The sequence below is a fragment of the Salvelinus namaycush genome, chromosome 18 (assembly GCF_016432855.1).
Source record: "Salvelinus namaycush isolate Seneca chromosome 18, SaNama_1.0, whole genome shotgun sequence".
Taxonomy (NCBI): Eukaryota; Metazoa; Chordata; class Actinopteri; order Salmoniformes; family Salmonidae; genus Salvelinus; species Salvelinus namaycush.
In genome coordinates, this window is record NC_052324.1 from 24,949,539 (window position 1) to 24,964,042 (window position 14,504).

A 14,504-nucleotide genomic window follows, 5' to 3' on the forward strand; every position below is an offset into this window, starting at 1 on the left:
GTCCGTCGCGTCTCCAATGCCGTAGCCGTCGTGGAGGCCGTAGTGGCGCCCACCGTACTGACTCCCACCAGCGTCGGGGGGGAGTGCGTCGCTGTAGGAGTCGTTGTAGTTGTTGTAGGAGCGTGTGAGCGTGGAGGTGGCCTGTGGCGTGGTGATGTAGCGCTCGCCATTCTTCAGGTAGCGCCGGTCGATGGAGTCTGTGTAGCTGCCCAGCGGGGACGAGCCCTCAGGCAGGGGCAGGCCGTCGGGGCCCAGGGGCACCTGGCGAACCGTCCGCGTGGTCACCGTCTTCACCATCTTAGTCACCTAGAGGAGGAGACGAGGTCACAAAGACAGAGATAACAACTGATTACCTAATCCCCATTACATTAGTAGTTCATCCGTTACTACCCAATCCTGGAAGTCTGTGTCGTGTGTATGGGCCACACCATGAGCAACAGTTGATGAGAACAATGTTGAAGCATTCTGATCAACCGGACAGGACTGTACTGAACAGTATGTTGAGGTGTCCCACCAGACAGAGAGACCACAGATTAATCTCTTCCCCAGACGGCTCTCTCTATAGGGCAGCAATTGAGCCTGGGGACGAGGTTACCCACAGTGACAGACAGGTGGTTAGGACTGAGACACAGCGTGGACACAGCACACCGATGTAGCCTGTTGAATCACACAGACAGGAAAGTGGGATGCTGAAGTCACACAGTGAGAGAGAGGCTGAGGAATGAGATGAGGGTTGTTCCTTTAAAGAGTGACCTCTAAAGTTGTTAGTATCACATTGCTCAGACCGCAGGCATTGTCAACAACAGGTCAAAGTCATGCATTGGGAAACTCAGTGACAAGAAAGGGTCGTACCATTGCCTTTAATTCATTTCTATTAGAAAAACTTGAGGCTAGGTTGTGTTGGAAGTAAGGTTGAGGTTCTGCGACATGTTCCAATAATAGTTCCAAGAGCATCTGTTTAGTGCAGTAGTAGGACAACAGTCTTGGATGCAGTGCGCAGAACCTTGACTTCCACTTAAGGTGCATGGTCAGATGCTGCAGCCCAAATGGCACCCTGTCCCTATACAGTACACTACTTTTGACAACATTTTTACATTTTACATTTTAGTCATTTAGCAGACGCTCTTATCCAGAGCGACTTACAGTAGAGTGCATACATTTTATTACATTTTACATACTGAGACAAGGATATCCCTACCGGCCAAACCCTCCCTAACCCGGACGACGCTATGCCAATTGTGCGTCGCCCCACGGACCTCCCGGTTGCGGCCGGCTGCGACAGAGCCTGGGCGCGAACCCAGAGACTCTGGTGGCGCAGCTAGCACTGCGATGCAGTGCCCTAGACCACTGCGCCACCCCATAGGGCTTTGGTCAAAAGTAGTACACTACCTAGGGAATAAGGTGCAGTTTGGGACAAATTAAGAATCATAACTGGTAACTGTGACAGTCTTATAGAGCACTAGTAAACTGTATATATATATATATATGTCTATACACCTTGTCCTTAACAAATCACACTCCTACTTGTCTGAGAGTGCTGAAACTGTCTGGCAGTCAGAGAGGGCTAGCTGCATCTCACCTCCTCCTGAGGTTCAGCACCGATACAGAAACCAATTTGCTGCCCAGTGAATTCTGCAGTGGCGATAATTGGCTATTTTGTCCGCGGCTATAAATTAATCTTCAAAATTAATGAGGTTGATGAAAATGAATCGTCATTGGAGGGGGCCCTATGTCTCACTCTGATACAATTCGTGTTTTGCCTGACAAGATGCACAGAGATGGTTCATTCCCACTCAACTGGCAGACAAGTACTTCACTGAAATGAGCTTTTTCACATGAACACAGAAAGAGACTGGTTTCTGATTAGTTACATTTTCTGATACAACCACTTTGCTGAACTCTTAATTATAATATACCAGGTTTATAGTCATATTTATATATAGAATTTTAGCAAAGGCATGAAATAATAACAAGGAACCTCAATAAAGTATTAAACACATCTCCTCAAAAGAGGAAGCAGGGAACAAAATGTGAATGATAAATGCTAAACATTCACACTCATTAAAAATGTAATCTTCATCCCATTTTCACAAAGCCTTTAGTTTGTTCACACACTGTCCCTTTCTCAAACTGTGAGCTATTTTAAATTCTAACCGGCAGAAAACTGTCTACTTTAAGTCATGTCAAGGTTCATTTCTTCTTAGTGAATAATTTCGGTGCACCCGCAACATCTAAAGCTCACCCTTCTTTTGTTACTTCACACTATGCTGGCATAGCTGCCCCCCCTCGCTTTGCATGTAACTCACACATAATCATCCCTTTCATGTTAAAAATAAAGCCTTTTTCTGGTTCTTAACTTAATGAAACAGCTTGAGCACAAGGCCACCACTGGCCTTGAAATGACAGGCTGGCTTCTCTTCTGAGCTGGTCGATTAAGGGACTTTTATTGCCATTCATTTCAATGGAGGTGGTGATGGTAATTGAGTACAGACCTGGGTGGGACTAGGTCTCTTCACCTAAAAGGACCTCATGCCTGCTACACTGTGCTGAAGTGTGGAAATGATCTCTAAGATCTGGGGTTGAGGATCACTACTCTGAACCATACAGCAGTGCTCTTCAATCCTGGTTATGGTCCTAATCCACCACAAGCTGAAAATCTGCAGTGGCCCAAACTCCTTCCATCTTGCACAAGGCCGTGTTTCAACTCAGCCAGGGAGAGAAGCCTAGACATACACTTCATGTTTGTACTAACATGACTTCTAAAGAGCCTTCGCTGGTACAGCACGAAAAAACGCAAGACAGGTTTCAAACAGAACTCTGATCTGTTGGAAGATCACAACACGCTAAACAAGCACTACTGGGACTGGGGATGGTGCTTCAGAGAGGGCCCAACTAGATCACTGTAAACAGGCTAAAAGAGAATCTCTAAATGCTGGTGTGTGTGTGTGTCGAGGCCATGTGGCGAAGGCAGCGTGCTACCTTGCCTTAATGAAAGGTGCCTGCAGTCAAACTGGGGCATATGTTTACCAACTGTTAGGCTGTTAAAGGGGGAGGAGAAAGGGAGAGCAGGCGTCACTTTCAGTCTTTATAGTGCTGTAACACTTTCACGATCTCTGCCGCATTCAACTTTTATAGACAGACAGAGCTCAAACTGACACACCAGCTGGGGGTTAGTGGAAGCATTTAGGGAGGTTTAGGGTCAGGGAGGTGCAAGTGGGAGGGGTTGGGGGTTCACTTCAAGCCACAAACCAGACGTTTGGATGCCTTTGTTTTCTTTACTGGGTCTGTCTCTGATGGGGAGGGGGTGGGAGAAGGGGTGGGCACCAGGGTGCTGGGTTTGGACTGCTGGGTGATGGAACCTCCTGGCACCACCAGGGTCTTTGTGACGGTCACTGGCAGGTACCTGCGGCGGGTGATGGTTTTGATCACCTTGGTCACCTATGGGAAAGTGTTGAGGGCCGAGGTGGTCAATCAGTAGTACTGGGCATCACAGTTGTTTGAAAACACGCGATTCAACAACATAGGAATAAACGATCACCAAAAAATGACAGGGTAAAATCGCACATCAAATTGTTTTGCATTTTGTATCAGAGTGGCTTTCGTTCTTTCCCTTCACACCTTTCTCCCTGTTGTGTTTAATTTGTTTATATGGCCTGCCTTAACCCTCATTAACTCCCATCCACAGGACAGGGCGGAATGCCACTGCTTTTGATCGTTTTATTTATCTCTTTTAAAGAACAGTGGTAGTGTTTCACCCAACATTCACCATTCAGCCAGAGGGCAGCTGGAGAATGTCCAAAGAAAAGCACAGTGTTGGGAGGGAGATGGAGGATGGACGTGGTGGAGCCACTTTCCTTTGTGTGTGTGTGTGTTTGTGTGTGTGTGTGTGTGTGTGTGTTTGTATGTGTGTGTGCACGTGCGTGTGTGGTGGAGCTCCTTCCCTTCTCACCAGTTAGCTAGTTCCACATACCGGCCAGCACACTGACTCACTCCTTTACAGCTGGAGCGGATAGAAAGTTAGGCTTTAGTTAGCCTTTAAACAACACTTAATTCACAGGCCTTGTTATGGTCTGTTTGTTTAGGTGTGGTGGCTGGCTACTGATACTGCTGCCTATACTGCTGCTTGCCTTGTGTGCAAATGTGTTTATCATAAAAAAAACATGTTTTTCCAAAAGCAGAAAGATGTGAAATCCTAGTGTTTCATCTTGCTGTGCTTGGAGGGGATACTCAGAAGGCATTCGAGGAAATGCATGAGCAGTATGCAGCTAGCTGCAGCATCCTGTTGAAAGGAAGCCAATAATACATCATTTGAAAAGATGAGATGTAAAGATGAGTCTGGAAACATCACGTATGCAGTCTTCCATCACAAGCTGCCTAGCCAATACATTTGCCACAATTATAAAGCAACAGTCAAAACCGTCTCTTCCAAGGCTTACATCCAGATGAATCTGTGTCTTCCCTTCAAAATGACTTCCAAAAGCATCCTCTCTCTCGTCCCTGTGGAATTGAGTGTCCTTAAAAACAGTGACCCTCGTAGCCCTTGACTATGTTTTATTTAGCTGTGTGTGCGTTAGTTTGTGTGTGTGCGTGAGTGAGTCCAATCCCCTACAGTAAATAGGATAGCAGCACACACACAGTGAAACAGAGCGATTAGCTGGTCTGTTTAATTACAAACTCTGTAGTGTCTCTAGTGTGCCAGCAGCTCTACCCTTGGTCCCTCCGTAGGGTCCCTCCCTAGGGAACCAGACTGTCAGAACAGAACACATCTCTGCTTCACTGGAGATGTGGGGCGAGTCCCAAGCTGCGTCCCAAATGGCACCCTACTCCTTATATAGTGCACTACTTTTGTCCAGAGCTCTGGGCTATAGTGCACTATATAGGGAACAGGGTGCCATTCGGGACGTAACCACATTCCATCCGGAATCACACTGCACTGAGACACTGTCTGGAGAGGTAGTGTGCATAGCGTGGAGCAGGGCTGACTGAAGGGTGAAAGCTGTGAGCTGTGTTTAGGAAGGCCAGTAACGGTAAGAGTACTGGAGCTGTGCAGCGTTGGGGTGGCTGTGATGCTGTAAGAGTGACAGACAGACTGTGTGACAGGGTTGAGGGCGTGGCTGACATGGGCACACACAAAATGGTGACGTGAGTTGATAGTAAAGTGATGGGGGGGGGGGGGGGGGGGGGGGGTCCAACTCACCTTCAGGTTAGTTGACATATCCTTATATAGAAACAACAAAACACAAGAGGGCAATCAAGAAAAAAGAACCTGCAACACAAAATACTGTAGGAGCTGATACAGAATGAGCACCAAGAAATAAGACAACATCTGGGTTAGGGAAAAGGATAGAAAACACATCTCGTTAAAGGATTACGGGCCTTACAGATCTTAACTTTTGGCTACATATATGTCACAGGGTTGTAACCACCCCAAACAATTTGTCACATTAAAGTTGAAATCTAGTGTGTGAGCCTTGAGTTCCTTCTCATTCAGCGCATAGGTACCCTCTACCTAATGTGATCTGTGTGTCAACTTGGCTTCCCCCAGTACCTTGGTTTCTGTGCGTCGCGTGGTGCCGTCGTCGGAGGTGACAACGGACACGTGGGAGGTGGGCGTGCCAGGGTCCTCCTCGATGGTGACCGTCTCCTCCACCATCTCCTGGGGCTCCTGCATCATGGCCAGAGACGTCTGGTTACTGGGGCTCTGCTCCTGGAGAGAGACAAGGAGAAATGGTTAGAGATTGGAGGAGAGGACACCAAAACCTTTTATTTAAGGAGATCGGTGTGCTGACCACCTTACGCATGCTTTATTATTTGACAGCACAGTCTGAAATGAGGTTGGGAGATACACATAGAGGGACAGATAGATGAGAAGGGCTGAGACTGGATATGTAACCCCATCACCAGGGGTATATGTAACCCCGTCACCCTACTGTATGTGGTCTGCAGCTGAACTTACACACACCCTACAAGGTCTGAGGCTGCACTTCATACGCAGTTACAATATATTCTCATCATCATACCACCCTGCATCCCACTGCTGGCCTTGCTTCTGAAGCTAAGCAGGGTTGGTCCTGGTCAGTCCCTGGATGGGAGACCAGATGCTGCTGGAAGTGGTGTTGGAGGGCCAGTAGGAGGCACCCTTTCCTCTGGTTAAAAAAAATATCTAAATTCCCAAGGGCAGTGATTCGGGACATTGCCCTCTGTAGGGTGCTGGGATGTTAAACGGGTGTCCTGACTCTCTGTGGTCACTAAAGATCTCATGGCACTTATCGTAAGAGTAGGGGTGTTAACCCTGGTGTCCTGGCTAAATTCCTAATCTGGCCCTCATACCATCATGGCCACCTAATCATCCCCAGTTCACAATTGGTTCATTCATCCCCTGTAACTATTTCCCAGGATGTGGCTGTAAATGAGAATGTGTTTGTAACTATCAGACTATGATGTGGCAGAGTGATCTATTTGGTCAGAAGTGCCCATAACACAGTGGTAGTCTAGGCCTGACAGTTAAGGCAGAGGCTCTCTCAAGGACACTAAAGCCTAGACGGCTATCAGGCATATTGTATTTTATTCATATTTCAGTCAGCCATTTATTGATGAATAGTGTGTTTGTGGGCTGAAGATGGTGCTTTACCTAACCATCTCTGTGTGTGTGTGTGTGTGTGTGTGTGTGTGTGTGTGTGTGTGAATGAGTGTGTGTGAATGAGTATTCCATGCAGACGGAAGCTCTGATTAAAGGGAAGCACCTTCAATCTGTACTTCCCTGTCCTGTCCTGTGTGCTTAAAGCACTTCCTCCATGAGGTAATCTACTACTGTAACAACACCCTGCATGCCCATCTCTCCTGGCTCAAAGTAAAGGAGAGATTGACTGCATCACTACTGGTCTTTGTGAGAGGTAAGACATGTTGAATGCACAGAAATGTCTGTTCAAACGACTAGCACATAGCTCAGACACCCCTACATTCACTACAAGACATGCCACCAGAGGTCTCTGTTTGAACTACTAGCACACAGCTCAGACACCCCTACATTCCCTACAAGACATGCCACCAGAGGTCTCTGTTTGAACGACTAGCACACAGCTCAGACACCCCTACATTCACTACAAGACATGCCACCAGAGGTCTCTGTTTGAACTACTAGCACACAGCTCAGACACCCCTACATTCCCTACAAGACATGCCACCAGAGGTCTCTGTTTGAACTACTAGCACACAGCTCAGACACCCCTACATTCACTACAAGACATGCCACCAGAGGTCTCTGTTTAAACGACTAGCACACAGCTCAGACACCCCTACATTCCCTACAAGACATGCCACCAGAGGTCTCTGTTTGAACTACTAGCACACAGCTCAGACACCCCTACATTCACTACAAGACATGCCACCAGAGGTCTCTGTTTGAACTACTAGCACACAGCTCAGACACCCCTACATTCCCTACAAGACATGCCACCAGAGGTCTCTGTTTGAACTACTAGCACACAGCTCAGACACCCCTACATTCACTACAAGACATGCCACCAGAGCTGTCTGTTTAAACGACTAGCACACAGCTCAGACACCCCTACATTCACTACAAGACATGCCACCAGAGGTCTCTGTTTGAACTACTAGCACACAGCTCAGACACCCCTACATTCACTACAAGACATGCCACCAGAGGTCTCTGTTTGAACTACTAGCACACAGCTCAGACACCCCTACATTCACTACAAGACATGCCACCAGAGGTCTCTGTTTAAACGACTAGCACACAGCTCAGACACCCCTACATTCACTACAAGACATGCCACCAGAGGTCTCAGTCAGAACAGACTGTAGGAAACGCACAGTACTACATGGAACTTTATTCTACCACAGGTAACTCAAGCAAGCAGTAAAATCAGGTTAAAAAACAGGTAAAACTACAACTTATGGAACAACTTGTGAAGACTGTGAAGAGACACACAAAGGCATACACACACACGCACACGCTCGCACGCACAATCGCACACACGTGGTATTACAAATGTTGCATTATACAGTCGTGGCCAAAAGTTTTGAGAATGACACAAATATTAATTTCCACAAAGTTTGCTGCTTCAGTGTCTTTAGATATTTTTGTCAGATGTTACTATGGAATACTGAAGTATAATTACAAGCATTTCATAAGTGTCAAAGGCTTTTATTGACAATTACATGAAGTTGATGCAAAGAGTCAATATTTGCAGTCTTTTTCAAGACCTCTGCAATCCGCCCTGGCATGCTGTCAATTAACTTCTGGGCCACATCCTGACTGATGGCAGCCCATTCTTGCATAATCAATGCTTGGAGTTTGTCAGAATTTGTGGGTTTTTGTTTGTCCACCCACCTCTTGAGGATTGACCACAAGTTCTCAATGGGATTAAGGTCTGGGGAGTTTCCTGGCCATGGACCCAAAATATCGATGTTTTGTTCACCGAGCCACTTAGTTATCACTTTTGCCTTATGGCAAGGTGCTCCATCATGCTGGAAAAGGCATTGTTCGTCACCAAACTGTTCCTGGATGGTTGGGAGAAGTTGCTCTCGGAGGATGTGTTGGTACCATTCTTTATTCATGGCTGTGTTCTTAGGCAAAATTGTGAATGAGCCCACTCCCTTGGCTGAGAAGAAACCCCACACATGAATGGTCTCAGGATGCTTTACTGTTGGCATGACACAGGACTGATAGTAGCGCTCACCTTGTCTTCTCCGGACAAGCTTTTTTCTGGATGCCCCAAACAATCGGAAAGGGGATTCATCAGAGACAATGACTTTACCCCAGTCCTCAGCAGTCCAATCCCTGTACCTTTTGCAGAATATCAGCCTGTCCCTGATGTTTTTCCTGGAAAGAAGTGGTTTCTTTGCTGCCCTTCTTGATACCAGGCCATCATGCAAAAGTCTTCGCCTCACACCTGCCTGCTGCCATTCCTGAGCAAGCTCTGTACTGGTGGTGCCCCGATCCCGCAGCTGAATCAACTTTAGGAGACGGTCCTGTCGCTTGCTGGACTTTCTTGGGCGCCCTGAAGCCTTCTTCACAACAATTGAACCGCTCTCCTTGAAGTTCTTGATGATACGATAAATGGTTGATTTAGGTGCAATCTTACTGGCAGCAATATCCTTGCCTGTGAAGCCCTTTTTGTGCAAAGCAATGATGACGGCATGTGTTTCCTTGCAGGTAACCATGGTTGACAGAGGAAGAACAATGATTCCAAGCACCACCCTCCTTTTGAAGCTTCCAGTCTGTTATTCGAACTCAATCAGCATGACATAGTGATCTCCAGCCTTGTCCTCGTCAACACTCACACCTGTGTTAACGAGAGAATCACTGACATGATGCTAGCTGGTCCTTTTGTGGCTGGGCTGAAATGCAGTGGGAATGTTTTGGGGGGATTCAGTTAATTTGCATGGCAAATAGGGACTTTGCAATTAATTGCAATTCATCTGATCACTCTTCATAACATTCTGGAGTATATGCAAATTGCCATCATACAAACTGTGGCAGCAGACTTTGTGAAAATGTATATTTGTGTCATTCTCAAAACTCATGTAGATACACTACATGAGCAAAAGTATGTGGACACCTGCTCGTCAAACATTTCATTCCCTTCACTGGAACTAAGGGGCCTAGCCCGAGCCATGAAAAACAGCCCAAGACCATTATTCCTCCTACGCCAAACTTTACAGTCCGTCGGACTGACAGATGGTGGAGCATGATTCATTACTCCAGAGAACACGTTTCCACTGCTCAAAGTCCAATCATTACACAACTCCAGCCGACGCTTTTAATGCATGGTGATCTTAGGCTTGTGTGCGGCTGCTCGAGCACGGAAACCCATTTCATGAAGCTCCCAACGAACAGTTATTGTGCTGACGTTGCTTTCAGAGGCAGTTTGGAACTCAGGAGTGAGTATAGCAACTGAGGACAGACAATTTATTTTACTTCAGCGGTCCCGTACTGTGAGCTTGTGAGGCCTACCACTTCGCGGCTGAGCCGCTGTTGCTCCTAGACGTTTCCACATCACAATAACAGCTCTTACAGTTGACCGGGGCAGCTCTAGCAGGGCAGAAATTTGACAAACTGACTTGTTGAAAGGTAGCATCCCATGACGGTGCCACGCTGAAAGTCACTGAGCTCTTCAGTAAGGCCGTTCTACTGCCAGTGTTTGTCTATGGAGATTGCATGGCTGTTTGCTCGATTTGAAGTAATTGCCTTAATCTTGTTTGGACCCCATGAAGAGTGGGAATCCTTAATAAATACAAATACCCTAGTTCCATATTTAAAGAAAACTAACGTCAACTAATTCCTGTACACCCTCGTAATGTGGAAAACAGGAAGGAAGCCATTTTCAGGCAATCATTGAAAACCAAAACAAGGTAAAGAAAGGAGCGGGAGAGAGATGTACAGTGAATGCTGGGCAGTGCCACTAAGCTAAGGAGAGAGGGAGAGGGTGGAGTAGAGAGAGAGGAAAAAATGGGAAAGGGCAAAGGGAGATACCTAGTCAGTTGTCCAACTGAATGTATTCAACTGAAATGTGTCTTCCGCATTCAACCCAACCCCTCTGAATCAGAAAAGTGCGAGAAACTAAGAGTGAGAGATGAGTTGTGGTGTGGCATGTTGTGGCGTGGTGCGTTTAGCAGAGCAGAGAGGAGGGAGGGCTGGGTGAGACAAGCAAGAAGTTGATGATGCCAGAGGGACGTTTTGTTTTCTGTCAGTCTTTGAAGGTGCTAACGAGTGGGCAGTTCTTCATTGATTAGCCAAGCAGTATTAGCTAGCTGTTGCCTGTGCAGAGCCGGGGCTGCAATAACCCTCTGCCTCACAGAGACCTGATTGATCTGCTGGCCGTCTGTCTTGCTGATCAGTCAGAAGAATCAGCTTTCATGTTGGGAGTCTTTTCCTCCGTAATCCTCTAATCCCACGGGCTGGGCTGTTCGGTGTTTGTATGTGTGCAGGTGGGGTAACTACTGGCACTCGGCCCTTCTGGTCATCCATACACCCTTTCCAGGGACAAAGTCAAACACAGTTTCTCCTCTAGGCGTCACAGCAGTAGAGTCAAATAGTGGATGTAAATTGTGTGTTGTCATTTACCTCAGCTCTCCATTATTGGGTCTAATGACTGGTAAGAGTATCTGATGTATACAGAGAGAGACCCTGTCATAGTCAACTGTTGTGTGAAATTTGAAAAAGCGAATAACCTTTGGTTAATCACTAAAGTAATGTGGGAGGAAAGCTCTCTTTGTAATGGTCCTTAGAACAAAGGAGTGTTTTTTAACCTTTCAACATGATGTAATGCACAGTTGTTCTGTACGATCAAACCAAAAACCTGCTGTGATAAGAATTGCCCTTATCTCAGTGCATGTGTTTGTTTGTGAGCATGTACACACAGTAAAGTATGTCTGACACGGATGATGTGAATATCCCTTCACCTCTGCAGGGCTGCAAGGAGCTCACAAGCTTAGAGGCTGGCTAGAGGACTGCATATGGCACACGAGTGCGTGTGAGCTTGCATGTGTCTGCAAGAGAGAGAGAGAGAGAGTGTGTGTGTGTGTGTGTGTGTGTGTGTGTGTGTGTGTGTGTGTGTGTGTGTGTGTGTGTGTGTGTGTGTGTGTGTGTGTGTGTGTGTGTGTGTGTGTGTGTGTGTGTGTGTGTGTGTGTGTGTGTGTACAGTAAACTCTCAGTCTTGGTTGCTACTCAGCGGACAGGACAGTTCTCCCTGACTGTACTTTAAACAGCCCAACCTTGAACCCCAGAAAAGGCCATCACAACAGGACTATGTAATGAAAGATTGACAAGCGAGCTGCGGCTAGAGCAGAGCTCGTCTGAGGCCCGCTAGCTGACTAACCGGTTGCTTGATCCCAATGTAATGTTGTGTCAGACTCCACTAAAGTCTATCGCTCTCCCTCCCTCCCTCCGTCCTCTCTTTCGTTCCTCTCTCCCACCATCTCTCTCTCTCGCTCTCTCCCTCCTCCTCGCTGTCTCCCTTCCCCCTCGCTCCCCCCATCTCTTTCTCTATCGTCTCGAGTTCAATAAGAAAATGGAGGTGATTGGGGCGAGCGAACTTGGCCTTAAATAAATGATTAAAAGCTGTCTGGATAGACTAGCATGGCTGTCTGGAGGTCCAGGGAGAGAGAGGGGGGGGGGGAGACAGGGGAGACAGGGGAGACAGGGGAGAGATGGGGAGGAGGCAAAGGGAGGAAGTCTGTCATCTAAAGGTGACCTTTCAGAGACAGATAATAAAACATTGGAATGAACACGCACGCATATGCGGATACACACACACACATACACCTCCAAGTGATATGTACTGGTGCCACAATACGCCTCCTATGAACGGAAGCTCATACAGATTTGTAATAAAACAGTATATTAATGTGTACTTGAAAATTATCGGATTACACACGAGGCCCTAAAAATCGTCAAATTCTCCAGCCACCCAAGTCATAGACTGTTCTCTCTGCTACTGTACGACAAGTCTGTAACCAACAGGACCCTGAACAACTTCTAACCCCAAGCAGTGGTATAAAGTACTTCATTAAAAATACTTTAAAGTACTACTTAAGTAGTTTTTTGGGGTATCTTTACTTTACAATTTATATTTTCGACAACTTTTACATCACTACATTCCTAAAGAAAATATTGTACTTTTCACTCCATACATTTTCCCTGACAACCTAGTACTCCTTACATTTTGAACGCTGAGCAGAACAGGAAAATTGTGAAATTCACACACTTATCAAGAGAACACGTGGTCATCCCTACTGCCTATGGTCTGGCGGACTCACTAAACACAAATGCATCTTTTGTAAGTAATGTCGGAGAGTGCTCCTGGCTATCTGTAGTAATGTCTGAGTGTTGGAGTGTGCTCCTGGCTATCTGTAATGATGTCTGAGTGTTGGAGTGTGCTCCTGGCTATCTGTAGTAATGTCTGAGTGTTGGAGTGTGCTCCTGGCTATCTGTAATGATGTCTGAGTGTTGGAGTGTGCTCCTGGCTATCTGTAGTAATGTCTGAGTGTTGGAGTGTGCTCCTGGCTATCTGTAATGATGTCTGAGTGTTGGAGTGTGCCCCTGGCTATCTGTAGTAATGTCTGAGTGTTGGAGTGTGCTCCTGGCTATCTGTAATGATGTCTGAGTGTTGGAGTGTGCCCCTGGCTATCTGTAGTAATGTCTGAGTGTCGGAGTGTGCTCCTGGCTATCTGTAGTAATGTCTGAGTGTTGGAGTGTGCTCCTGGCTATCTGTAATGATGTCTGAGTGTTGGAGTGTGCCCCTGGCTATCTGTAGTAATGTCTGAGTGTCGGAGTGTGCTCCTGGCTATCTGTAGTAATGTCTGAGTGTTGGAGTGTGCTCCTGGCTATCTGTAATGATGTCTGAGTGTTGGAGTGTGCTCCTGGCTATCTGTAGTAATGTCTGAGTGTTGGAGTGTGCTCCTGGCTATCTGTAATGATGTCTGAGTGTTGGAGTGTGCTCCTGGCTATCTGTAGTAATGTCTGAGTGTTGGAGTGTGCTCCTGGCTATCTGTAATGATGTCTGAGTGTTGGAGTGTGACCCTGGCTATCTGTAGTAATGTTGGAGTGTGCTCCTGGCTATCTGTAATGATGTCTGAGTGTTGGAGTGTGACCCTGGCTATCTGTAGTAATGTCTGAGTGTCGGAGTGTGCTCCTGGCTATCTGTAGTAATGTCTGAGTGTTGGAGTGTGCTCCTGGCTATCTGTAATGATGTCTGAGTGTTGGAGTGTGCTCCTGGCTATCTGTAGTAATGTCTGAGTGTTGGAGTGTGCTCCTGGCTATCTGTAATGATGTCTGAGTGTTGGAGTGTGACCCTGGCTATCTGTAGTAATGTTGGAGTGTGCTCCTGGCTATCTGTAATGATGTCTGAGTGTTGGAGTGTGACCCTGGCTATCTGTACATTTTTAAAACAAGAAAATGGTGCCGTCTGCTTTGCTTAATGTAAGAAATTTGAAATTATTTATACTTGTACTCTTGATACTTAAGTATATTTTAGCAATTACATTTACTTTTGAAAGGTTAAGTATATTTGAAACCAAATACTTTTAGACTTTTACTCAAGTAGTATTTTACTGGGTGACTTTCACTTTTACTTGAGTAACCTTATATTAATTTAGCTATACTTTTACCCAAGTATGACAATTGAGTACTTTTTCTACCACTTCCCCCAAGCCATACGACTGCTCAATAGTTAACTGAATAGCTACACTATCTGCATTGACCACACTTTGCACCAAACTCTTTTGACTCATCACATATGCTGCTGCTGCTACTACTGTTCATTATCTATCTATTCTAGTCACTTTACCCCTACTTATATGTACAAATCTACCTCAATGACCTCGTACCCCTGCACATTGACTCGGTACTGGTACTCCCTGTATATAGTCAAGTTGTCATTACTCATTATGTATGTATTCCATGTGTTATTAGCATTTTTTTTCTCTGCATTGTTGGGAAGGGCCCATAAGTAAGTATTTCACTGTTAGTCCACACCTGT

At 46.2% G+C, this 14,504-nt stretch overlaps 1 protein-coding gene across 1 annotated transcript in view; it reads right to left on the reverse strand.

The window, feature by feature from the left end:
* LOC120063257 (armadillo repeat protein deleted in velo-cardio-facial syndrome homolog) overlaps positions 1-14,504 on the reverse strand; it is a 155,271-nt gene that overhangs the window by 83,778 nt on the left and 56,989 nt on the right. The window contains exons 2-3 of the mRNA XM_039013516.1: positions 5,549-5,707; positions 1-306 (exon numbers count right to left, since the gene is read on the reverse strand). The exon at positions 1-306 is cut by the window's left edge and continues 368 nt beyond it. Of these exons, the coding sequence (XP_038869444.1) occupies positions 1-306; positions 5,549-5,707 (465 nt within the window). The remainder of the gene's footprint in view (positions 307-5,548; positions 5,708-14,504) is intronic.